General features: G+C 39.7%; 1 protein-coding gene across 2 annotated transcripts; it reads left to right on the forward strand.

Moving 5' to 3' along the window:
• The first annotated feature begins 328 nt into the window (after positions 1 to 328).
• On the forward strand, positions 329 to 27,674 carry txnrd2.2 (thioredoxin reductase 2, tandem duplicate 2). Of its 2 annotated transcripts, XM_061766577.1 has the most exons (17): positions 330 to 461; positions 904 to 969; positions 1,065 to 1,121; positions 1,216 to 1,360; positions 2,293 to 2,367; positions 5,805 to 5,883; positions 6,141 to 6,203; positions 7,064 to 7,134; positions 13,991 to 14,010; positions 14,398 to 14,489; positions 14,570 to 14,744; positions 18,980 to 19,116; positions 21,077 to 21,172; positions 21,510 to 21,602; positions 25,118 to 25,189; positions 25,347 to 25,444; positions 25,525 to 27,674. In XM_061766577.1, exons 1-17 carry the CDS (start codon positions 386 to 388, stop codon positions 25,646 to 25,648), a joined length of 1,539 nt encoding a protein of 512 aa, XP_061622561.1. In that variant the 5' UTR covers positions 330 to 385; the 3' UTR covers positions 25,649 to 27,674. The 2 variants fall into 2 exon arrangements, 1 of the variants encoding a protein (XP_061622561.1); XR_009787592.1 differs by lacking the exons at positions 18,980 to 19,116; positions 25,118 to 25,189; positions 25,347 to 25,444; positions 25,525 to 27,674 and having other exon boundaries at positions 329 to 461.
• The last annotated feature ends 8 nt before the right edge of the window (positions 27,675 to 27,682 follow it).

Below are 27,682 nucleotides of genomic sequence, written 5' to 3' on the forward strand. Positions count from 1 at the left end.
ATTGAGTTTAAAGTTGCTGTTAGGAATTTTTAAAGATCTCCAAAGGTTTGGAAATGTAATAAATGATTACATCTAAAAAAAAATAAAACATAGTGGCTTCAATAAATGATGTTTAATTTGAAAGGTAATAAGTCTGGAATTTAAAAAAATAAAAATAAACCACTAGAACTATACAAGGGCTGTTACGTCACTACAATACCAACTACTGTATCTAGAGTTTAAACAAGTCAAAACAGGTGCGGTATTTATTTCTTATGTCAAGGACTTTGATCAACATAACAATACGCAACAATATCTTTTGCTCTCAACTTTTATTTTTACTGAAATTCTGGATCAGGCAAATCCCTGAACACCACAGCCGAAGTCAGGGTCCTTTCATAATAACATGGCTGCGCTCAGCCGAGCTCGACACCGTTGGAAACGAATCAATTGGTGTCATCTTTTGACCAGAAACTTGTCAGGTAACGTTTTAATGTTAACTGTCGAGACTGCTGGAGTTATTAAACAATCCTGACAGATATATTGTTACTTATTTATCGTTCGCGTATTGACAGGACTTCCTGGGAGCCACTGACTGACCTGTCTGAGACTCCGAATAAAATACATCGAACCCAGTTTTATAATAATTTAAATTTTAGTGTGGTAGGGAAGCGTATATCGGGACAAACTGTTTGGATTGAAAATTTGCACTGTTAAATGCTATTGAAATTCGAAATAAAAGTTGTACTTTCGTAATCAAATTGTGTAACTAATGATTTCAAACAAATTAACAAAAACTGTAAATCGCTCGTGTCTTATGACAAAACGTGTATTTTGAATAGCGTTATACGATGTAGGTCAAATGTGTCAAAAGATTGCTGTCGTTTTTTAATTTTCGATCATTTGTCCAACGCATTTGTGCAGGGAAGTATGACTATGATGTGGTCGTTATTGGAGGTGGTTCAGGGGGGCTTGCCTGTTCCAAGGAAGGTAGGTTTTGAAAGGAAGAAATGCTCTTACTTGCTTTGCACATTTCCTTCTGTCTAATAAGATTAAACTAATTCGATGTGTGCCATTTCCAACAGCTGCACAACTTGGACAAAAAGTTGCTGTTCTGGATTATGTGGAGCCCTCTTTGAAAGGTGAACCTTTATTTACAAAAACCTTATTATTGTACTTACTACTCATATTTTCTTAGTACACCAACTCAAGGGCATATTATATTTCTTGATACAGGCACCAGGTGGGGTCTTGGTGGCACATGTGTTAATGTTGGCTGCATACCTAAGAAACTCATGCACCAGGCGGCTCTCCTTGGGACTGCAGTCAGAGATGCTAAGAAGTATGGCTGGCAACTCTCAGAACCAATTTCCCATGATTGGTAAGGACTGAACGTTTCATAATGGTCGATAATGGTTTAGTCAAACAAGCCCATGAATGACTAAACAGTGCCATCTAGGGATATTTTTGGATTAATACACAAACAGTAGTTTGGATTTCGACCCCTAGGGGGTCCACCGAGCTGTTGGAGGATGGACCCAGAAGAATTTGAAAAGCTTCATAATTGACTCTTCAATAATTGTATCAAAGAAAAAACAATAATACACAAAGTAGGTTCTGCTTAGAACTATACTGCCCAAAGACCAATTTACCATGACACAATTAATGCGTGATTAGACATTTGACAAGATCATTTATGGTTAATGACTGTCGAGTGGTCACTGATGGTGTAGCGGTACACTCGCCTGACTTTGGTGCGGGCAGCGTGGGTTCAGTTGGGTTCACTCAGTGACGGTGTGAATGTGAGTGTGAATGGTTGTCCGTGTCTGTATGTGCCCTGCGATTGGCTGGCGACCAGTTCAGGGTGTAGTCCGCCTTTCGCTCGAAGTCAGCTGGGATAGGCTCCAGCGCCCTGCGACCCTAACCAGGATAAGCGGTGTTGAAAATAGATGGATGGCTGGACGGTCGAGTGACATTATAGTAGCAATGCACAAAATTAGGATTTACCTTATGTAAATGCAGGGCTTTCCAATGTAAAGTGAAAATGTAAACACTGAAAAGCATGTTATGTTGATGTTAGCCTCCTTTTTTTTTTTCGCATGAACATTCTGGGAACACGCACTACTACTTCTTGTTGTTCTTGAATTTATTTGACGGATGCATTACTGCCACCTCCGAGCTTTCAGTGGAACAATTTTTTGGGAACCACTGTTCTTATGGAGCTCGTGATTACTGTAAATTCCTCATGACGTTCTCTACACTGTTAATAAATGCATTATCATTATACTAAATATTACTTTTTGTGTGCTGCAGGGTCATCATGGCCGAGGCCGTTCAAAACCATGTCAGGTCTTTGAACTGGGGTCACCGGGTCCAGCTCCAGGACAAGTCAGTGGCATATAATTATTCAAAAGTATTGTTTTTGCGTATGTAATATAACACAACTTCTTTTGATCTATAATAACTGTAGCTCCTTTCACACTAACCACTGCCATTGTGATACATCTAATTAATTAGGTTAATCCGGAGCAGCTGTCTGAATGCGCGCTACGGGCATTGCGATGTCAACTTTGGTGGCGAGTTCTGCCTGAAAGGCACAGGCGAATAATGCCAGCCCTACCATTACTTAATGTATTAATTTGCAGAGAAGGAAAAATTTGCCTTTTGACATTCAGATCCCTCACCTTAAGCATGAACTTTCTCTGCTTTACCATAATCGGTTAATTTTGATTGTTCTCCTTGCAAGGACCAGAAAATTATGTTAATAATAGTACATGGTGAAAGGAGGTATTCATTACATCCATCCATCCATCCATCCATCCATTTTCTGAGCCGCTTCTCCTCACTAGTGTCGCTGGCGTGCTGGAGCCTATCCCAGCTATCATCGGGCACAAGGCGGGGTACACCCTGAAGTGGTTGCCAGCCAATCGCAGGGCACATACAAACAAACAACCATTCGCACTCACATTCACACCTACGGGAAATTTAGAGTTGTCAGTTAACCTACCATGCATGTTTTTGGGATGTGGGAGGAAACCGGAGTGCCCGGGGCCGGGGATTGAACCCTGCTCCTCAGAACTGTGAGGCAGACGCTCTAACCATTTGTCCACCGTGCCGCCATATTCATTACATTTTTTTCATTTACGTTTTTTCAAAGAATTATTCTCAAGTTAAGCACTTTATTTGATCACGTAGTACTTTCTTTTTATTTACTTGCTCTTGTTTTGAAATTCATAGCCCTACTGTTATTTAGCACACAGTTGTGCTCATGTGTTTGATTACCCAGTCAGAATTTGTAAGATGTGTACAATTCTTTCAAGAAAACATGAACGACCAGGCGAAACACATTTTATTTTCATGGGATTCAAATTAAACTTTCAAGCATTTCAGAAAAGCATTATCATTAAAACATAACTATGAAGAAATTAATGATGGTTGTTGTTCAGTCATCAGTCGTGTTTAAAAATCTATATATATTATTTAATATTTCACAAATTCTGCCTGGGTATGTAAAATTATGAGCACAACTGTACATACAGTGGGTACGGAAAGTTTTCAGACACCCTTAAATTTTTCACTGTTTGTCATCTCTCTGGTGACAGAAAAATCAAGGTAATACACAATACACAACTGCCACAAATTTACACACTCGATATGGTGCAACACATGTCATCCTACAGTGGGTACGTAAAATATTCAGACCCCCTTAAATTTTTCACTCTTTGTTACATTGCAGCCATTTGTTAAAATCATTCAAGTTCATTGTTTTCCTCATTAATGTACACACAGCACCCCAAAAACGAAATTGATGACATTTTTGCTGTTTTATTAAAAACGAAAAACTGATATATCACACAGCCATAAGTATTCAGACCCTTTGCTGTGACAGTCATATATTTAACTCTGGTGCTGTCCATTTCTTCTGCTCATCCTTAAGATGGTTCTATAACATTTTCTCACATTTCTCTCATTTAAACGCGCTCCAAGTTCTAACCTTTGTAAGAAAAATGAGTATATTATTATTGTTATTGTACTTATTAATATTATTGTATAACGAAACTAAGGTCAAAACCTGTTTTAAGGCCCAAGCATTTGTTTAAGAAATAAAAATGTAAACATTTTCTGACAAATGATGATGACAATTTTTAGAAATAACGAATTTAATTTTAATGAACGTATGAGGTTGGAAACATAAGAAATTATTAATTGCGACTCTAGCGTATTTCACGCTTCCTCTGACAGTCCCTCTTCGTCCTGACGCCGCGCCGCTGTAGCGTCCTTTTCCACTGTCTTTTTCCGAGAGAAGAACATAGTTATAGGTAGTTTTTGCTGCTCTTTTTTTCTTCTGGGCGAGAAGATTCTTATAAACAGACATGTCAGCTTTGAATATATTTGAGAACTGTAACGAACGAAACTCAAAGGTTCCCTTTCTTGCGCAGCTCCAGCGGTATCCGCAGAGGCAACCTCTCAGTGCAGAGAAACACTTTTAAGTCCAAAGGTGCAGAGAAACACTTTTAAGTCCAAAGCGTTTCTGAAATTTGTCAAACTAGCCCTTGCTGGCATTAAATGAGCTTACTGGGCCTACTGGGTGAGCAGCAGCACTCGTCGATGCCCTGGGCTCCGCATCCTCCTCCTCAGCAAAGCTTTCACAAAGCTTTTTAGCTTTAGTGCGGATAATGTTTGTATCCAGCGAAATGTTCTTTTTTCTGCAGTCACTAATCCACAACGATAAAGCTGATTCCATCCTTACGATGGTCTTGTTGCGGACAGTTACAACCCTTTTTGCTTGCTAATAAAAACTTATTTCTGCTGTCGTCCCTATGTTACTTTCCTCCTTTTTAATGTAACGCACCGAAGATTCGTTGATTCCGAAATGGTGCCCTACTGCCACGTAACCTCTAGATTCCTTTATAAAGTCCAGAAATCTCACTTTTTCTGCGATAGTTAGCACCTTCCTTTGCCTTTTGGGTGCGACCGCAGGTGCCCTTGTCGGTGCAGCACATTTCGTCGACATTGTTGGTTATGTCTTGGAGAAAACTTGCAAACAGGAGGCACTTTAGAGTAGACTCGTTTGTCCTTGTACTATTCCTAAATAAAAAAACGTGTATTTGCTTAGCCATTCCCAACACTTCTCGCGAGCTCCCGTCACTGTGTGGTTTGGGAATTGGAATGCATATAAACACAAGTGCCTGCAACGCGTAAGGTGGACAGGTGAAAGAATAATTGAAGTCACCAGTTCCACCCCGCACAGTCTTTTAGTAGATTGTGCACAATCGACATGCATTGCAAGGTTCTGCAAGAGCTCCTTTCGCCAAGCTATAGTCGAGCATCATAAATGACTGTCACTCAACATTGAACCTTTTTATACATGCAGGATCAAAAACTCTGCAAGGTCACATTACATTTGCCACTTTACTCCTATTAAAATGTACATTAATATCTAATAAAACTTGGCTTGTTGTATTACTGCTGCTCAGATGGGTTCTGTGTATTACATGTTTTTCTACTGGTCATATAGACTTTGTGTGAATGTGTATTGCTAAGCTTAAAGCACAGCGAAAATTCTGTTCTTGTATAATGTATTATGTCTGATGTAGATAAATGTTTATATAAAAGCAGGGTCCATTTCTGTGTGTTGTGAGCGACTGTAGATGTTATAAATGCCCTGTATGTTCTTTAGCACCTCGATCTGTAGGACACATTTCATTCTGCTTCATATCATCAGTATGTTAAGTAATGACAGTAAAGCTTGATTCTGATTCCAATCCCTATCAAGATGCATTATGGAAATAAGTTCAAATAGGGTTTTCTTGTTTGTTTTGCAGGAAGGTGAAGTATCTGAACATGAGAGGTAGCCTTGTGGATGAACACACAGTCAAAGCAATAACAAAAGCAGGGAAAGAGGTGGGCTTGTAACTCTTAAGAAATGCTTTTATTGAGCCTGTACATCCACTTACTGAACCATTTTAAGAACTGTAGTAGAAGAGTTTTTGAATGCAGATCATGTTCATATCTACTGGGAGTGATGAAGCTAAAATTTTTCCTTAATGGTTTTAGTGCAAAATGCTTTAGAGACCTCTTGCCTTAATTTGACATTTCCTTGTTTTTCGAACGATATGAACAATGACTGTTCCTTCACATTCTTATCCCCTCTCATGCAGATGACCTTGACTGCCAGGAACATTGTGATTGCTACAGGTGGCCGGCCCAAAATCCCCACAAATGTTAGTATCAATTGATTAGTTATTACAGTTTGCAAGTATCATAATATTTTGCATCAGTCACTCGCAGGATCTCTTTGTCTGCACCTAGCTTGGTTGTCTCATTTAAGAACAAGCCAAAACCATTGAAATTGGATATTTTACATTGTTGTTTATGAGCTTTACTGTAACAGTAGCGTACTAAACAAGCTTTAAAGGGGACACATTATGGATAGTTTACTTTTATAATTGCTTGTATACAAATATAGAGACGGGAGTGAAATGGGAGCTTACATTTTAGGACAGATTTGCCATAGCTAACAGCGTTATTAGCGTTAGTCTCTGATAGCTGGCACATACTTAAATATTCAGCAAACTTGACATGCTGGCGAGGGGTATTTGTTTGACGACGTGTCCTCTGCATGCGCCACATGCAAACTAATTAACAAGTGCAGTTTGACAGATTGATGGTGAAGTGATTCTTCCACAAGGGAAAATACAAATTATGCTTTTATTTTGTGTTTATGGGGGTTCGCTTTTCTCATCAGTCTCTGACCTGCTTGAGACCAAGTAGCCACCCAAGTTGCAGCTCCCTCGCTCCGCCTCTGGTCATCGTAGTAATTAACGCGGTAGTCTCTTGGGAGGGTGTGTGACACAGGAATACCTCTCAAAACACACTAATTTCAGCAACACTTGAGAAATAGGATGAAAAGTATGGTGTAATTTTGATTCTTGGATATCTCGACGGAAGGATGCCACAGACGTGAAAAAAAATTGCATATCTCTCATTTTACAAGAACTAAAGAAAACTGTTTCAGGGCACTAAATTATTCCCTGTTCAGTTGGTTAGTTAATCTGTTTACAGTTATAACACTTTATTCCAGATTCCGGGAGCAATGGAACATGGTATCACCAGTGATGACATATTCTGGATGAATGAATCTCCTAGAAAAACGTGAGCATCTTTTCAGTCCAACTCAAATGAAGCCTGTATGAAACTACCTGAATTACAACAGACTTAACATCTAATTGTTTTATTTTTTAATCGTGTATATTTTTTAATTTAGTTTTTAATACATTGTGTATTTATGTGTGTGTGCGCGCACGAACACACAAAAACGCAGACACATTGGGGCTCGGACTAACGAATCAGAATCGACTCGTTTGTCCTTGTATTATTCCTAAATAAAGACATATCATTGTCCAGCAAATGAAAAATCCAATTTGATTATTTGGAAACTATCTATAGACCCCTGGTTATGTCTTGGTCGCAGTTTTTTTGGGTGTCAAAGATTTTGTCACAGCACCAGGAAGAGAGTACGCTGACGCATTTTGGCTTCTTTTTAGTTTAAAATGGCTTACTTTAACCAGGATCCCTTGCCGTATCATGGCCGTGGTGTGTTTTGTGCCGTTCTCGGTGCCGTAAAATCCGTAAAGCCACGCTGGCTGCGTGTGAACATCTGCTTCTACTAGTCAGCTGGTTAGCTGCTAGCTGGCTAGCTCTCGTCAATCATCTGCCACAATGTGTTGAATGACTCTTGCACAACGTTCTCCCATAGATTCCGGTAGTGCTACCAAGTCAGAAGTTTTAGAACACGGCAATTTAAAAAAAAAATTTTTTTTTTTTTTTTTATATATTGAGCGGCAAGTTCAAGTCCAATAGATAGCCACACAGTTATGGGAGCTTCCACAGCAGAGTTGGGAAGAACTTTCAGAAGAATATTTGTTTTTAACCCGGGCCACGACCGGTCTGGTATGGAATTCTTTGAATGAGCGCTTATATTTGAAATATTTGAAAATGATTTGCAAATCAATGTAGTATTTTGTTTTTATTTCCATTTTACAGAACATCCCAACTTCATTAATATTTGTATAAGAAATTAATGAAAAATTGCCTTAAAAAAACAACCTTCTCATTATTTTGGTCATCATAATTGACCTAAAATAGTTAAAGAATGTGTATGAGGTTTTTATACCTACATTTTAACACTTGAAAACAAAAACATGCCTATTAGGGATGCCATGCTCTACGCAGTCTGCCTCAGTTGTTGATACACTACATCCCGCTGTCACGCACTCATCATTCATCAGTAACAAAGATTTTTATTTTTTTCTCTTCCTGTAAACCTGTCTTCACCTTCACGATTCAGATTAGTATCCTGATTTATGCCGAACAAGCCCTTTAATCCAACCATTTAGCACCTGTCATCGCTTGGTTAATTGGTCTAGCTCAGACGTTTCCTCTTGGAAAGTGTGCAGACAGTGACTAGTGGTTGTGGCGTACCTAGGTCCTGATGCTTGTTGATGATGCACGGTGATGATGATCCTTGATGCATGGTGACAGGTACCCTCAAGTACATTCAGGTGCAGACGTATTTGGACAATGACACAGGTTTCTATGATTTTGCTTCATGTACCACCTCAATGAATGAAATAAACACACAATGTGATTGATGTGTAGACTTTAGGCTTTTAGTGGTTTCACAGAGCTATGGCTTTTACCATTTAGGTAATGCAGCTATTTTATGCACATTACCTCAATTTGCAGGAAAACAAAAGTTCTTGGACAAGTAATAGTTGTAATTAGTGTACCATAATTTTTAATGCTTGAATGAACATATTGAAGTCCTTAAGTCCATGAACATAACCATATTCAGCGTTTCCATACTGGAGATACTGTACATTGCAAGGCCTTCACTGCTTTTTAGTTATAAACTCTCTGTACAGTTTTTACATTCAAGGCAAGTTTATTTGTATAGCACAATTTATACACGAGGCAAATTCAAAGTGCTTGACAATGGCAAAAAAAAAATATTCAGCTCAGAACTTTAAAATTAATTCTTAAAAATGTTGATAAAGATGCACCTACCTTCTCCAAAGTATTCTTGACTTTTGTTGATGTTGCGAAGGGGTTTGTCTTCACCAAAGAAACTTCACCAAAGTGCCATCATACACTTAAGTATCTGACATGATGTTGTTTAACATATGTATTTGCTTGCTTTTTAAGAAAGTTGATCTTTTTTTTGTGTGCAACTTCTTAAAGTAAAACTGAGCTACAAATTACACTTAAATTTTTTTTTTTTTAGTTCAAATCCATTGTGGTGTATAAAGGCAAATATCATAAAACTTAATTTCATCTGTAGGAGTTGGGTGTATACAAAGATATACATTATGCACTGGGTCATATTTGTCACTACTGGGGGCCATTGTACTATAGGTCTGTTTTACTTTTTTTTTTTTACAAGAACCATTAACTACACTTTGATGTGCTTCATAGTCATATAATCTATTTTTCCAGATTTACCTACAGTAAATTATGTTGTAGTGGAATGTGTTATTGAATATGTGGACTGTTACCAGTCTTAAGCAATTAGCACTGGGGCATTCAAGTTTCACAAACCTTTGTGTACGAACCAAAATTAACCACTTAGAAATGCCACTTTGAGCTCAGGAAATCCTTTGGAAACCTAATGGATCTTTACCACCCTCAGGGCAGAAAACTGGAAGAAAATAAAGCTATTTCTTACACAAGACACTAGCACCATGCACGCTACCAAGAGGATGTTGTTTTGCTGCAGAGCTGTCATGTGTGCAGGTGAGGTCAGACAAGCCCTTTCTGGAGGCAGAGATAGTGTGGGGGTGAGGGGAGTCCAGGTGAGTGATCTGTGTCTAATGGGCCTTGGAGCACATTATACAGCCAAGTGACAGATCGAGCCTTGCCCTGAAGCTGCCAAGGGGAAAAACACTAAGCACTTGGCAATAAGACTTTTAATGTGCTATTCAAATTTACCTGGACTCCAGATGCGTACATTGACAGACACACTTTGGTTTCATCTATCTATTGTTGGTCGACATTAGACTTTATGAAAATGTCTTTAATGCATTACAAATGCACCACAAATAGTGGCCTATTTTAATTAATATCAGTGAAACCGAAGAATTGACACGCAAGAAATAGCATGCTGACATTTTCATCTGCCATTTATGGGAACGTGTGCTTGTAGCGATTGACCGACGTTTTAAAAAGCGGTTTAGGTAAGAAACGAAACATTTGGAAATTGTTCAACTTTTAATTGGTTTATTAACAAGCCCACCCTTCTTTTTGCCCCGTGCTGGCCATTAATGAGAATTCTGTTATGAATTCACCTTTCAATGGGGATACAGCCTATAGGTAGGTAGATCATACTATATTTTTGGTTTACCATACTAGATGGGTAGATATCGTGATCATTTTTTTCCATAATCGGCCAGCCCTAAGATAGATAAATAGATACAGTGGTGCTTTGTGATACGGATTTAAGTTTTTGCAGAAATGCAATTAATCCGTCACAGTCCCCCTAAAAATACCACAATTTTTAACCAACCCTGACACTCCAGGCTGTATACGTTTCAAAAATTAGTTTCTCTTCTATAAAAAAAAAAATAATAATAATAATAATCAACAGTACGGCATTGTATACACACAGTAACAACATTTGCATCCCATTTGACATTCAGTTCTTCTTTCATAATGTTATGCAGGCCAATCTTTGTACAATACGTCCCCATCAATGTCTCTCTCGTATAGATTTATCTCAGTAATTTCTCCGGCGTAATAGATCTCTTGTTAACAGCTTCAAATTATTTCAAACACCTGTATGGAGTTACTGTATATTATTTTTTGTTATGTTATTAGCCCATGCAGTGTTTTCCATTGTATGCTTGATAGAGGCTATGTGGTTGTTTCAAATTTGCGTGTTATTCACCTTGTTTTACAATTAATTTTCAATTAAACTCCAACTAGTAGGGGCAATGTACTGCTTGAAGCCTCTTTTTTTGAAGATTATTTACTAATTATACCAGCCAAAGTGCTGCTTGTTGTCAAGTGAGGGGAGCTTCCTGGGGGAAAAAACAACCTATAGAATTCACCCAATAAATTTAGGGTAACAATTTGCAGCCACTTTAATTGGGCAAATTTAAACCACATATTTTGGGTGAAAATAGCTTAATTCAACAGCTATAAAATACTTGGATAAAGTTTGCCAAACATTTGTGATTACATTTCAACCACAGGGGTTGAGTTGAGGGGGGGCTGGTATACATTGCTTTCCTCAATATCAGTTCTCTATTAGTATATTTATTTCACTGATGCAGGTCTGCCTACTTTGGCAGTGTCAAGTCTTTCGAAGCAAGTCCAATGCCATATGACTTATAGAAAGACTCAACTGGCCAATCAGTGAGATGCCTACACAAAGATCTTCCGCATTATAGTGAGCATGGCTGAGAAATCATTGTTTTCCATACAATCCACAGATATGGTTTTATGAAATGAAATGAACATATTGCCTGCTAACCTTACCTGATACACTCATAATAAAAGCAGGAACAAATCTTAGTAATGATCAACGTTTAGCTAAGCTTCTTTTACCATATAGTGCATTTCTTTGTCATTTGTTTGCTTTTGTGCTGATTCGCTAGCTAACAACCAATTACAGTGATCAATTATCACCGTTGAGCGACGCCCTTTTGTGATGATGAGCCGATAACACGTCAGCCAATTAGTGTGGCATGCACGTGTCATGTGATCTTGTAGTACCAATGGCTTTTAGGTCGATTTTACTAAATTTTTCTTGGTAACACTTTTTACTGTTGTTAAATAGGAAGGGTAGTTAAAATGTACCCGATATTTTAGGGTACTTTACTGATCTAAAATAATAATGTAAATGTTAGATGATTTTCATGGTAGTTCATAGTTTTTTATGCACATCGACAATATGTTTTAAACAAATTGAGATTAAAATTTTAGTTCACAAATTGACCAAACAAAATGTGTTCCTTAATGAGTTACCATGTCAGCCGTGACATAAATAAGTGCAAGTTAAAATGAAGGGCAAAAATTTGTGATGGTTCGATATAGTGGATTTGACATTTTCTGTGCCACTTAATCCTTACAAGGGTCGCGGGCGTGCTGGAGCCTATCCCACCTATCTTCGAGCAAGAGGCGTGGTACACCCTGAACTGGTCACCAGCCAATCGCAGATCACATATAAACAACCATTCTCACTCACATTCACACCTACGGGAAATTTAGAGTCTTCAATCAACCTACCACGCATGTTTTTGAGATGTGGGAGGAAACTGGCATACCCGGAGAAAACCCAGGCAGGCACGGGGAGAACATGCAAACTCCACACAGGCGAGGCAGGATTAGAACCCTGGTCCTCAGAACTGCGAGGCAGATGTGCTAACCAGTCGGTCACCATGCCTAGGATTTTACAATGGGTTGTAATTATTAAGTATCTTAATTTACTGTTTATATATTTTATAATCTGTGTAATCCAAAAGCATGGTTGTTAATTATTCTAATATGTAACATTTCCCTATAGTGAAAATATTTCAGCTTTAGGTCCCAAAAAAAAAAAAAAGAATTCCTTGTGCGACTAGTATTCTCGGGCTTTATACATTGATTGTCAGTGCAATTAAGTGGAATAGACCTGACTGTTGGGTTAAATAGCTCATAGTAGACCAGCTGTACAGACTCCCAACCAGGAAGCTACAGAATCAGACACAATGAGAACAAAGACAAACGGGAAGGAGAAATGAGTTTTTCACTGATGGAAGTATAGAATCAAGATAAAGCTTTTTGCCTGATCATCTTTAAGACACTCACAATATGTGGTAAGTGCACCTGAGCATTACACAGACATGGGGACAACGAGCATTGAGGCTTTTAGAGGTTAGTCTTAGCATGGCCAAGGACATGATTTACTGTAGGCACTCTGAGCTGCCAAGTACATGGTATCACAGGTATAAACAAGTGAGAGCAGGTGCTCCTGTATGCAGGTAATGGGCTTCACTCAGCAGACTCGTATGTGGACTTGAGCTCTGAACATGGCACTCCCCATCCACAGGGATTACTTAAAATGGTAGCAATTAGGCCTCCTCACCGCAATGGATCTTATTGTTGGATTAGATGTGTTATTTACCTGGACCACACACTAACTAACCACATCTAATACAATCCAATACAGGAGCTTAAAAACAACTGCCTTGGCCCTTGACAAAGAAGTTGGGGTATCAGTATACAGTAGCTCTCCAGTAAGACTTAGTGGGGTGGGGGGCAAAAGCTTCATGTCCTGCTGTAGATTAAAAGATTGTCAGAGAGGCTTGTTTTTTATATGCATGGTATAGAACAGTAGTGTGTATTATTGAGATGTCTTTCTAACATTTTGTTTGTCCTTTGAGTGGCAATATAAAAAATACAATACAAATAAAATATAAAGCAGTGTAAAAAAAGTATGGCGTATAAGTGGTTGGCTCATCTGCCTCACAGGTTTGGTGTTCGACTCTTGGCTTTGGTTTTCCTGTGTGGAGTTTGCATGTTCTCCCTGTGCTTTCTCCTACCTCCCAAAACCTGATTTTTAGGTTACTTGAAGACTCTTAATTTTCCATAGGTGTGATCATGAGTATGAATGGTTGGTTTTATGTGCCGTACAATTGACTGGCAATCAGTCCACGTAGTACCCTCCCTCTCGCTCAGTCAGCTCCAGATAGGCTCCAGATTACCCACAACGCTCAACTAACCTAAACTGCCTATGCAAAGCCAGAATATTTCATACAGCGCTCAGCATTAGATCTCATTAGATTTTGGTGGTGTATCCTGTGTTGTTGCGAGGGATTCAAAAGCAAATCAGCTTTATGAAATAAAAAAAATAAAATAATAATAATTAAATAAGCCACAGTTCACTGTAAAGCATGACTAGCATACACATACTCTGAATTTAGTGTCATACTTATGCTAATTAGAACTTTTATTTTTATTTTTTTTCCAGGCTTGTGGTTGGAGCGAGCTGTATCCTTTCCTGCCAACTAATGTTGTGTGTATATAATCATTGCTAGTCAGTTAAGAAATTGTGCTTAAACTTAAATGTAATTTACCACTTGGCATCAGGCCAGTGTTGCATGAATAACATAGTGTTTGTTTTAAGGTCAATGCGCCATATGGGAGAGCCTTTTAGTATTTTTTAATGTAAAACGCATGCTTCCCATATGTGAAACTACTGGAAAATAAACAAAATGCCATTTTCCAAATATAGTGAACGGTTATATAATTTGCTACTGTTTGACTTTATTTAGGCTGCCTCCTTAAAATGCATGAATACTAGCCTGTATAATTTTCCCCCACTTAGGTATTACTTAGTATACATGAAAAACAACAATTCCCTAACCTACTGCTTAGACGTAGCTCTGGAGTGTGCAGGCTTCCTCACAGGCACCGGCTTGGACGCCACGGTGATGGTTCGAAGCATCGCCCTCCGGGGTTTTGATCAGGTATTGTTCTTTGTACAAAAGACCACAGTCATGATGGAAATTCATGGGTTTTCATAATTTGATCATGTTGTCTTAAATAGCAAATGGCAGGATTAGTGACAGACTACATGGAGTCTTATGGAACCAAATTTGCATGGAGGTGTGTCCCCAAGAGAGTGGACAAACTTCCATTGGGAGCCCTGAAAGTGACGTGGCATGATTCCCTGACTGGCAACGAACACAGTGACACATACGATACTGTGTTGTGGGCAGTTGGTAAGTGTGTGAATAAGTGGAATATTTCATACTTAATGCACCCAGGGATCAAGCTGTATTAAATTGTGTCGCTTCCCTTTTATAATACACTGATTAGCGACGACATTAGCACAAGCTCATCCAATACAAGAGCTGTATCATAGATTCTGTCTTTGCAAAGATACTTTATATATGCTCAGTTTTGAGCAACACAGTCAGAGGTATTATTTAAACAATATTTGTATTCATGTGTAGGGTAAACCCATACGATTCATCATGTTATGTTCCCAAAATATTTTTCTTTTCTTTCACACAACTCTCTTTACTTGTGCGTTAAAAGCTCCACGTTTTTCATTCTTCAAGCATTATGTAATCATTTATAATTTAATAAGAGAATGTATGTTATTATTGTTGTACTTTGCAGTGATATAACTGCACTGTCATACTGATGGCTGGAGCTAATATTTCAGTTCTTTCATCTAGTTAGATAAGATGACGATGATGCAGTCTATACCACAGCAAACTACATCACAATCATAATACCTGACTGCATTTCGAAACGCAAAAGGATAAAAAGGTGTTTTGTGCCATGATTTGACTTACACCTAATATTTAGCTTCCGTTAGAGTAACACCAACCACAGGATATATTGTTCTCCTGTGATATACTAGAGAGTCTGTCAAAAAGAGTGCTGGTTTGCCTGCCTCTCGCTGCCATAATCCAAGTTTATTGTCTTCCTCAATAGAGTGCAGTCTCAGCAAATGACAGTGGAATCAAAGGCTAAAAACAAAGTAATAAAGACTGAATGATGGGGATAACCAGGGGAAGCGTTAATCACCCTGCAATGGCTCAGTGGCTGTCTGGGTGGAGAGGGACAGCACCAGGCAGGATGAACCATGGCACAGGGTCACTGTATTCCCCTCTTTGTTCTCCTTCTCTGGGTCTTCCTGTCTGTGCCATCCCTGCGGAAACCAACCCGCATCTGTCTCTGCCATCCCTACCCGGGGACTTTAACACGCCAGCATTACCAGACATTTTACTCTGCTTTATCCATGTTTTAATCTCCCACTCCACGTATCCCACCCTGACAGCCTAAAGATGAACAACAGATAATGACGATATCAGTGCCATTGTCACCACTTTATCGGTGTGAAAACCCTTTAAAACTGCCAGGTATCTCGCAACCAGGTTTTTCGGGTTATGTTTCTATTATTTCATGAGTATGTTTTTATGTGTGTGATGAGAGAGTGCTTTGGCCATATGCGTGTGACAGAAACAAGGATGTGCGTGACCCCGCAGCCGCACTGACGTTTGCAATTTCCTCTTGTGGTCAAATTCACACATCTCAGCGTGGGACTGTTGGTGTGAGTGATATTTGCAATGAATTCTGGAAACTGTGTGTATTGTCACATGCGTGAGATGCAGTAACCCTTATATTTACTTTTTTCTTTTTGACTTGGTTAAATGCAGCCAAGTGCCAGCCTACTTATGGTCCAGTAAAATAGTCAAGCAGGCTAGTGTCCCAAACTGCACTAATCTTTTTTATTCTTATTTTTTTAATATTATATGATGCACCACCGAAGGGTATCAGTGGCGGCTAAGTTGAAAAGTGTGATAGGGATCATGCACCAGAGATGGCGCTTATGACATAGGAAAAGCCGTACACACGCCATTTGTCCATACATAGAAACTTGGAGCAAAGTAAATACATGCACATTACGTATTTATCAAATACCGGCAGTGACTGCAGAATCTATAAAATGATTCTTCCAATGAAAAATGGATTATGCACATGCACACCTGACCGGTGCCTCATCCCCAATGTGTCTCACTTCTCTTAAATATGCATGCATTGTGTGAATTCCACCATCTTGTAGGAAGTCATCCCACAAGAGTGGAAGCTGTTGTAACTGTAAAGGCGATACCTCCGTATTTCCATCCATTTTAATTTACTGAAGTTGTAATGGCCAGGTGTCCCAATACTTCTGATTTAATGAATGTGGTGAACTGCTGGATCCATCTAGTCAGTCTTTTGTTATCATTCTGCTTTAGTGAGAAAACAGAGCATGCCTTAGGTCTTTGATCCCTGTATGTAGAACTTATGAGTGTGAGGCCACGTCCGTTTACTGTGACCTTACACTAGAGGCCAGGCAGGGTCAGGCCTCAGCGGGGTTATTAAAGGCCTGAGGGACCCGAGAAACTGTATCACCACTGTCTAACATCCTTCTCCCCGGCCATGCATCCCTCCACCTTTCCTCTGTTCCTTCCTGCATACATGGCCGCTCCCCTGTCCAGGTGCAATACATCAGGAAACAGAACATTTCCACTTCCTGTGGACAGGCAGACAGTGGACATGGCTTTTCCGCCTCAGTGCACGCCACGGTGCTCCGGAATATTATTCAAAGTAAAACCCTATGTTGTGCAGGACATTTCAAGTTTCAACAGTTTATAAAATAGGTGTATAAATAAATAAAACTGCTTTAAAAATTAGTCGTACTTGAGCGTTTGAAAATGAAAATAATGTAAATGGTATAATTTCCATATTTGTCGAGAGAAAATTCTGTAAATTCTGAATTTCCCAAAGTTGCAGTAAAAATCCAAAGAAATTCAATTCTAAATCTTTTAATGTTGTTGGACTACACTGGGCACCTCTTGAGCACCTGCTGAGTTGTGTGCTGTAGTGGAACAATCTTTACCACAAGCTAAAATGGTGATGTAGTGGTCTTTGTTTGTCTGTTTTCCTGCTTTGGACCATGTCATTGTGCACTTAAAAAAAAGTACCCTGTTAGTTTCAGTCACAAAATGTATAATAAACATGTACATGATATGTAATACATTAACTTACCAGTAAGTCAGGTCTTAATTCATTTTCATCTTAAAATCTTTTGTGGCCTGAACATGGAAATTGGTTTTTAGGGTCCTGTATAATCTGCTCTCCCAAGAAAAAAAAAACAATGGCATACTTCCAATTTGTCTTTGTTCATTTAATTGATCAGATAAGTGTTCATTTTTTATTTTACTTGTGAAGGTTTGTTGTTGCTAATTAGCCTAGCCATCTGGAAGCTTCCTCAGAATGTCACAACAAGCATTATTCATTGTGTGTGTGCATGTGTGCTTGTGTCTGCATGGGCATGCACTCCAAGTCCCTTATCAATGTTGTGTCCTCTGCATACAATGTTGTCTCTCTTAGGTGGAGCTACAGACAGGAAGGCCCACTGTGTAAGGGGAAAGTCTTAGCAATTTTTAATATTTTTAGAGTTCGCCCTACTGAATACAAGAAAAGATGGGGTCAATATTTTAGCGGTTTACATACATTATAATCTCGTGGAAGATTTAAGACCTTACATAAGGATACAAACAAGTTACTTGAATGAGAATATACCACTGCAGCTGTTTACAAAAACAAATAAATAATAGGAAATGACATCAATTCAGCATACACAGCATTTCAAGTACTGCATATCTTGAGCTGTCTGGAAAATTGAAAGTTGCATATTTAGGAATAATGTCTTGCGCACTTCATCCCCCCCACCCATTTTTTTATTATTATTTTTTTTTTTTACATCTCTGCCACCCATGTTGTGGAGTAGACAGGTCCCTGTTGTCCCCCAGTCTGGGGGAAGAACGTTGTTCTTTGGCTCCAGCCAGGAAAAGGGTCTCGGGGGTTTGTTATTTTTTGCTTTTCGATAGTATCTACATGTGTACCTCAGGCTTGGGTGTTTATTATGCTGCCTGGACTAGTTTTGAGGAACTACGCTGAGGAGGAGGAGGGTGGTGAGGGATTATGTGGTCATTTCTCAATGACCATGGAGATTCAGTGTCGACGGCATCAGTCGACTGTCCCAAGGAAGTGTCACACATCACATCCTATATTTGAATACTGTGCTTTCTTTATTGTCCTTTTGTTTTCATTTGAGTTACAATTGTGCATTTTTTTCCATTATCTGTTATTTTAGTAACACAAAGTCAGGAGCGACATCCAGATAATCTTAAATATTTACTGTACTGTATTTTGGCTCATTATAGTAATTATACACAACCAGTATGGCTTATTTTTAAACACTTGATTCATTTTTTTTCCATATTTGATTTTTGTTATGCAATTCATGTATATGCATAAATAAAGGGACTAAGTGAGGTGACATACGTGTTTGCAGGTTATGCAACATTTTAATGATGATTGCCTTTAAGCAAAATCGTCAGCAGCATTCGTTGTAATGAAGTTTGTAATGAAGATTCCTTCATGTTTACTGCAGGTAGAGCTCCTGAAACTAAAGCTCTTGGTCTCAACAAGCTTGGTGTACAACTCAACAAGGAGACTGGGAAAATAATTGTGGGGGCGGATGAATCTACCTCTGTGCCAAACATCTATGCTTTTGGGGACATAGGGCAGGTATGCATCCCTACCAAATGCCAACACGCTTGAGGGGGTTTTTAAAAAAATATTCTTAATCCTGATTAGATTTGGTTTCTAGAGGTTTACAGCCATTTTCCATACATTATTTTCTTCCACTTGTCCTGTTCAGACTCAAAGGTGAGCTGAAGCCAACTGACTGACTGACTGACTGATCACCACTCAATTACAGGGCACATCTAGACAAACGACTATTCACACTAACATTTACACTATCAGCAATTTAGAGTCTACAACTGTTTTGGAAAAGCTGTCAGAAAAGTGGAGTACTCAAGAGAAAAGCCACGCAAGTACGGCCAGAAAATGCAAACTCCACATAGAAAGAGGTCCTATAGTTGAGATTCAAACCCAGACCTCTGACTGTGAGCAGATGCCCCGCGGCCGTCATAGTTAATGTTATTGTATTATTTGGGATTGAAATAATCAACCTATATCCACTACAGAACAATACATTAGTACGAGCAAAGCCAATGTTGAAGTGTCATATTAGGATCATTTAAAATCGTTGCCAGGTTTTGACCGTGACTAAAAACAATTATTTTTACTTTACATTTTTAGTACAATTAATCAAGAAATCGACAACTAATCAATTAGCCAATTAATCGACTACTATTTTGATAATCGATTCATTGCTGGCAACCAGTTCAGGGTGTTCCCCTCCTCTCACCCGAAGATAGCTGGGATAGGCATTATGTGCTATTGTTCCATGCTGTTGTTCCCATCGTTGTACATTTGTTGTCGTATGATTTAGCGATTTCACGATGGTTTAGTGTGTGGCATTTGGTTGTACAAATAGTTCAGGCAGTGGCAAGAGTTTATTTTTTGGCTTTCCAAGTGAAAAAGGAATATGTGACCAGTGGATAGGGAAAGTCACTCCACAGGGGAAGAAACGTGGTCAGCTATGGGTGCCTAGCAAGCATTCCAAACTCTGTGCTGATCACTTCGAACTGACATGTTTTGAGAAAGACGGAAAGCATTGGATACACAGGTGTAGTTAGGCAGAGGCTGAAACCAGCTGCGGTGCCAACTATTTTTCATACGGCCATCGGGACCTCAACCAACAACACCATATTGGATTATCTGTTTTTGACTCATTAAAATATGACCGCTGGAGCACAGGAGGAAACAACCAACAATATAAAAAATAATGGAATAATAAATGAATGCAACTAAATGAGAGCTTGGCCCCCTTAACTCTAAATGTGTAAATTCTATTCATCTTCTAATTTCTCAACATGGGCCTCTTTTAAGAGCATTTATAGTGGTGCTGCACTGTATTCAAGTTGGACTATGTAAATACTGGTTAATTGTAACTGCTGTAAATGTCGGTGTGGCCTTTTTTTTCTTTCTTTCCCCCAACACAAACAGCTGTGTGCTTCCTTCGTGTCTCCCAGGACTCATGATGACATGCACACACACTCATAGTCTCCTTTGACTGACAGCTTGCTTTGATGAGCCGTGCTTCACACCAATATGTCTGTCATCTTGTCAACGCAGCAGGCTTGTTTTTTTTTTTCAAGCAGACTGTTTGATATCTTGCTCAAGTTGTCCACTGCATGACTTGTTTTCTACTCATTGCCAAATGAAGTGCCAAGAAATGCATTAAAATGACAAAAGCTAACTGGTGTATAAACAGTTGCACATCAGAGAGTGTACCACATCCAGATTGTAGAGGTGCAGAAAATGTTTATGACAACAGGATGTCTAGTAGAAATTTAACGTCATGCCTTTAAAATTGCCCTGCAGTCCTATTTCCTGCAGTATTCAGATGTGTGTCTGTGTGTGTATCCGTGTCTATATTTTTATTTGCTTTGGCTCACATTCAGAACAATAAGCCAATAACCTTGGAGAAGAGAATTTTGTATCTTGTCTGTGTCAGACAATTTACAATGGGAGGTTTACAGGTACATTAAGTAAGTAAGGCTGTCTTCTGTTTCAGGGTCGTCCCGAATTGACACCGACGGCTATTAAAGCAGGAAAACTCCTCGCTCGCAGACTTGCTGGCCACAGCAGAGAGATCATGAACTATGACAATGTGAGACACGCACTCAAAAAAACACTGCACATCTCTCACCTTTTGTCAACTTTACATTGTAGCATGTAATAATAGCCACATTATCCAGCACATGAATGATATTAAAAAGTCTACCTTTACAACCTAATGCTTGTTGTTTTTTATTGACACGGTCTCATTACATTGTTATGGTTGTATTTTCCAGTTAGCTAGAACTTAACTGCATCACACTACAGGGTTTAGATTGTAATTAATCCTTGTGTTGGTTGAAAGAAATAGTGAATAACATCTGAAAATTCACTTTCCCGTGTGTGTGTGTGTGTGTGTGGACGTGCGTGCATACATGCATACCTTGCAGGTGCCAACCACTGTGTTCACCCCTCTTGAATACGGCTGTGTGGGCCTATCAGAGGAGGAGGCCGAAATTAGGCATGGGAAAGACAACATAGAGGTAAAGATGGAATGGCATACACAACCTGTCACAAGTTTTTAGATCATCCCAATTCCCCCCCCCCGTAAAGGTTACGTAAAAAGGTTCATCAAAACTCAAAAACAACATTCAGTTAAGAATTATACAATTATACAATTATCCAGACTTCAACCCCATCGAGCTGGTTTGGGATGAACTGGACAAAATAGTTTAAAACAAAGCAACCTACGAGTGCTACACATTTGTGGGAATGCAACAGAGTTGATAAAAACCGCAGAGCAAAATTATACACTGCAGTAAAGACTTGCCGTATCTTCCACTGCCAACCCTAGAAAAATGTAGCTTTTTACGGACATAGATCTCTTTTCTACGCAAACTAGTTTAAAGTTCTGTTCATTGTTCCAATAATTAAGTAGTTCATAGTTCTTTTTTTTTTCTTCAATATTGTACAAATACTGGCATTTCATTTTCCCATTGTTGCCACACATTCAGTCAACACAAGTAGCCACCCACAGCTTTCACCCGACAATCTCCAAAACATGAGGAACAACTTGTTGCTTGCATCGTCTTTTTTTTTTTCTTTAATGAGGAAATAAAAACATGCAACACAGTATGACAGGAACGGTGGTGAAAGGACATACAGCTGTAGATAACTTTGCATTCCTTGCAGCACTGGTTGACTATGTTGACAAAATATTTTATCTTATCTAGTCATATATTACAAAATTCTATATTATGACAGTGTGATCATAAAGTGTTTTAACTAAAGCATTCTGAAACAAATATTTTTTCTAACAAAGAACACAGTCTCACCCACTTACAGAGTGCCCCTGAACGCACCTCGCACATGTAAACCAGTATTGGCTGCCTCATTGAATCGGTTACATAATACGGCATTTATCTCCCGATGTATGGGGCCTCATATATCGTGTGTCCAGACAGGTTTACTCCCTAAAAAAAACTGTCACTCTTGATTGAAAATGAACTTTCGTTCGGGAAATGAACTGATCTCAGTTCATGTTCACCCAAAATATGAACGACTTCATGAACATTTGTTAATTGAACCCGTTCAGGTACAACACTGACTAGAGTTGAGATAAAAAGTCTACTCACCCCTGTTTAAATTGCAGGTTTTTGTGGGATACAAAAATCATCCATCCATCCATTTTCCGTACCGCTTAACCTCAGTAGAGACGCAGGCGTGCTGGAGCCAATCCCAGCTATCTTCGGGTGAGAGGCGGGGTACACCCTGAACTGGTGGCCAGCCAATCGTAGGGCACATATAAACCATCAACCATTCACACTCAAATTCACACCTAAGGGCAATTTAGAGTCTTCAATCAACCTACCACGCATGTTTTTGGGATGTGGGAGGAAACAAGAGTACCGAGAGAAAACCCACGCAGGGACGGGGAGAACATGCAAACTACACACAGGCGGGCCTGGAATTTGAACCGCGGTCCTCAGAACTGTTAGGCAGATGCGCTAACCAGTCGTCCACCGTGCCGCCAAAAATCAAACTAAGATAAATCATTTAAACCTTTTCCCACTTTTAGTTACCCTGTAACCTGTACAACTCAATTAAAAAAAATAGTGTGGCAGTAAAAAAAAAGTGCACACACCCTCTTATAAATGTGGCTGTGTTCAGAATCAAGCAGTCACATTTAAACTCATGTTAAATGGGAGTCAACACATACCTGCCACCATTTAAAGGGCCACAGATTAACCCCAAATAAATTAAGATGGGAGCATATATACAATTCCCTCAAGGACTCAAATAAATGCCCCTCAAATATCAAAACAGGCTGGATGTGATGACAGAGAGAGTAATTGTTTTTGTTTGTAATATATGAATGGGGGGGGGGCTCTGGCAAGAAAGGCACTTTTTCATCCAGGGCAAAGGAGTTTGTTTGTTTTTGCTAAAGGTAGCTGCCGTTGGATGCGTTATCTTTGCAAGATAAGGCTTCTTCTTCTTCTAATCAAAGTCTTAGCTTAGGTCAGGTCAAAAAAATATTTGCTCTCCAATTACTGTTGAGGCATTGCACTATTTTACAGTTTTCTTCTGCAGTTGTTTTGCATGAGAAGTGTGACTTAATAGCGTGCAACAGCATGTCACTTGGCAAACTAGTTAACACATCTGTCAGTGCTTGATCACAATTATCAAAAAAAAAAAAAAAAATCACCAAAGTAACACTTGGAAAAACTACAAATTGAATGGTTGCTTTTTGTAACCTGCATATCATTTGCCGAATATTATGGGAGTCTGCGTATTGTTCCAGCCAATCCTATTGTAATCTCTTCTATACTGTAAATTTGATTAGGGCTAGAGGTTGTCATAGAAACCTGTCACGCATTAATAATGAGCACTTGCCAGGATTTTCAATAGCTGCTTCCTTCAACCAAGATTAAAAAAGAGCAAGAGAATGTCCTCTAACCCCTCAGAACACATACAGTATACAAACAAACAAATGTGTGTTTTCTGTGCTCGTGTACGTGAGCAGTTTGCCAGATGCTAGCCAACACCTGCACAAGGCTGTGGATAAATGGTTTACCCGGTAAGGTGGGGCTTTTGGCAGTGAGTGACAGGTGAGCAGGAGGCCTGATTGAGGTGCGTGTGAGGTGATGACAGGCATGCTTAGATCTTAGGAGGACCTGCTGCACTGACCCCCTCAGCTGCATGCTCCTTGCAACTTGTGGTGGCACGCTTGCCCATTGTATGAAACACATTAAACACACATTGTCAGCCCTGAGTTTAAAATGTATCGACAATAATGAGCAACTGCGATTTGTTTTCCACTGGTTACTTTTCAGTGAGCTATAATCATAACATCCCATTGTTAAAAGTAAGTTGCATTGTAGTGAAAAATTATTTCATTTATGTACCATCACAATGTAAATCTTTTTGTTGCACTAGAGTTTCGTTACAGTACTCAGTACTTAAGCAGTAAAAACATTATTTTCAAAAGCTGAGATCTTCATTGCAGGATTTTTTTTCCTTCTTGACTAGCGAGGGAGACGCAAAAAAAAACATTGAAAAGAGCGATTTGTTGTTATGGGAAGAGAGATAAGGTAGTGTGATATACACAGTAATGACATCCTGCATCACATCTCCCGTTTATATGCTTTTTGTTTTTTTGCACTGGCATGTAGCGATTTTCATCTGCAATCCTGACTGTGTGACAATCAAAAAAAAAAAAAAAAGATTTTGCTCTCGGGTGCACAAATGGGATGCAGATGATCATGTGTAACGTGCTGTCGCGTCACATAATCCAAGGGTTCCAAGGTATTGACCTTTATTTTAAGGGACCCTGATTAAGGGTTGATAAATGGTTCATAGGCTAATAACGAAATTACAAATCCTTTGCAAGCCATGAAATACCTTTTATAAATACAGTGTGTATCTGTCAATTAGTTCCTTGGACAGATGGTTTAGATGCCCCCTAAAATTTACCTCACTATGATGTCATAACAATCTGCGTCTCTTAAAAACGAAACACTTACTTATTTGAATTGTCTTTGTTTCTATGTCTCTGTAGGTTTACCATGCCTTCTATAAGCCTCTGGAATTCACTGTGGCAGAGCGTGATGCTAGCCAATGTTACTTAAAGGTAGGCTTTAGCTGCTGAAAATTCTTTGAAAAGGAGTTGTTCACCTCATTTTAGGACCACAGGATCCCAGCTTCAATCCAGCTTCAAGACTTCTCTAGCCAAATTTTCATGGCTTTTTGGCAAAACAACCACTGACATATATTCTCTGCCATCTCAGGTGATATGCAAGCGGGATGGAGACCAGAAGATATTGGGTCTGCACTTTACTGGTCCAAATGCAGGAGAAGTCACGCAGGGTTTCGGGATGGGCCTCCAGTGAGTCAAACCCTATTGTATGTAGAATGTGACCTCTGAGGTGAATGAAATAAATAACTTCATGTCTGTGCTTGTCATAGGTGTGGAGCAACATATTCACACCTGTTGAGGACAGTAGGAATCCACCCGACCTGCGCTGAGGAGCTAACCAAGGTCAACATCACAAAATGTTCAGGATTGGATGCCACAGTCACCGGCTGCTGAGGTTAAAGCCCCGGTCTCTGAACATTGAGCACACAGGGTAGAAAAGGGGTCGATGCGTCCAAAGAATATTGGTGGTTTAGCCTGCGCTTTCTTTTTGGTCCATTTCCTCACCACATGATCCTCCCTAATTTATTTGATAAAAAAGATGACCAATGTGTTAAATGTGTGCACGTTGAGTCAGAATATTCTCAAAGAGGTGTGTGTGAAAGCCTCTGCTGCAGAGACTTTTGAAGGAAGGGGCTCATAAATCAGGATTAAATCCTGTTCTCAGGGTGTCGTTGAAATAATCCGAGAAACAAAGCAGGTTCTAACATTTTTCTGGATATATATTCTACTAATATTGTTGTTGCTGTGGCTGTACTTCCTGTCCATTAGTCTTTAAGGTGACACATACCATAACCCTCCCCCTACACGACGCCCCCTATGACACTGATGGATGGCCCCTGGGCCGTCGCCACACCGACACCACCTCATTTCCCATGGACAGATACAAACAGTCGTTGGTCAGTCAGTCAGTCAGTCACCCTGGAAAGACTTGGCCAGAGAGACGGGCCTCTCTGATGGTCTAGAAGGATCCGGGTATACCTCCCCCTAGCCTACCAAACTCTCTGGCACAACATAAAACTATACCGCAGAATGGTAAACATCTGCAGGCTGAGCATACAGTACTCTAAGGGCATCACTGCACTAGCAGCTCTGCAAGAGCAGTATTACTCAGTGTTACCCTTAGGTGGCACTATTGCCTGCTAATTTTCTTGAGTGGAAAAGAGAAGATAAGGTTGTCACTGGATAAAACCCAAGAGCCGATACATTTGTCCAGCACGTTCAATTCCCTTAATCCCCACAAGTGATATTGCTTTTTTGTTGAAGTTGCATAGTAGATGGGATTGATTGGTGCCCCAACTGCTAAGTCTTATCTTTTGTGTATTTACATGGATGGAAGGTTAGTACTCAGTAGTCATCACCCTCTAAGATAAGATGAGTTGTTTATATCAATAGCCATAATAGCAGATAAAAGAGTTTCACAAATTGCCCAAATGTTCAACCTGCTGACTGAACTGGACATCCTCAACCTAGCTTTTTAGGCACATTGGGAGGTGAGCCTGAAAGGGGTTGCTACACAAGTTTGGTGACCGAAATGGTGGGTGTAGTTTATTTTTGATCTGCCCGGTATGCTTAATGATTCTGATGAGGGGAGTGACAGCGTGCCTGGTGATGGAAAAAGAGAGAGCAGGCTACCAGGTTTATTTGGACCTGGTCTGGGAGAGTACGAGCTGAGTTTCAGCTTGGTTGGGGAAGGATGGGGGGGGGGGGGATTCCTGTGTGCTCTGTTCAGGGCCGAAGTGCTGACTGAAGCACCCTGACCTCCGCTCAGTTGGAACAGCTTGACTCTATCACTCTGAGAACAGACTGCTCACATGGTCTGGTGCTACAGGGCAGGGGCCGAGTATGTTTCGGATGAAGGGGATAACGATGGCTACTGGCCTAAGCAAAGGAACACGGCACTGAGCGGTAATTGAGTCTATATTCCTGTGCTTAACAAGGCACTTCAGAGACCTCAGGTTAGGACGAAGGCATCTGAAGGGAAGTCATTCAGTCCATCAGTGCGTTGTCTGTTTGCTTTTTTACCATCCATTTCCCCTAAGCTGTCCATGCTCTGTCTCTACAGTGTTCACATACTACTAGCCTCACACAACATGACAAAGTACTTCACTTATATATTTAATATATCATTTTAAATTGGAGGAGTATTGAACCATTGTTTGTTTGCCTCTCTCAGTAGTGAGCGGTTTGTGAGCAACCGTTGGTCAGGGTTCAACTTTCAGGTAACCAGCTAATGATGGCCTGCACTAAAACTCAAAACTGGGGAGTGCTGGCCTGATGTCGCCTGGCTGCCAACTTAAACATTAAAGGTGGTAAAAAGAAAAGTCTCATTTTCCATGAAAGCTTTATGATACACAATGTATATGTAAAATAATAGCACTGGAATGCACATTGTCCGTATTAAAGTTGTGCTATCCACTGATTCTGCTC

Source organism: Phyllopteryx taeniolatus, chromosome 3, assembly GCF_024500385.1.
Source record: "Phyllopteryx taeniolatus isolate TA_2022b chromosome 3, UOR_Ptae_1.2, whole genome shotgun sequence".
NCBI lineage: Eukaryota > Metazoa > Chordata > Actinopteri > Syngnathiformes > Syngnathidae > Phyllopteryx > Phyllopteryx taeniolatus.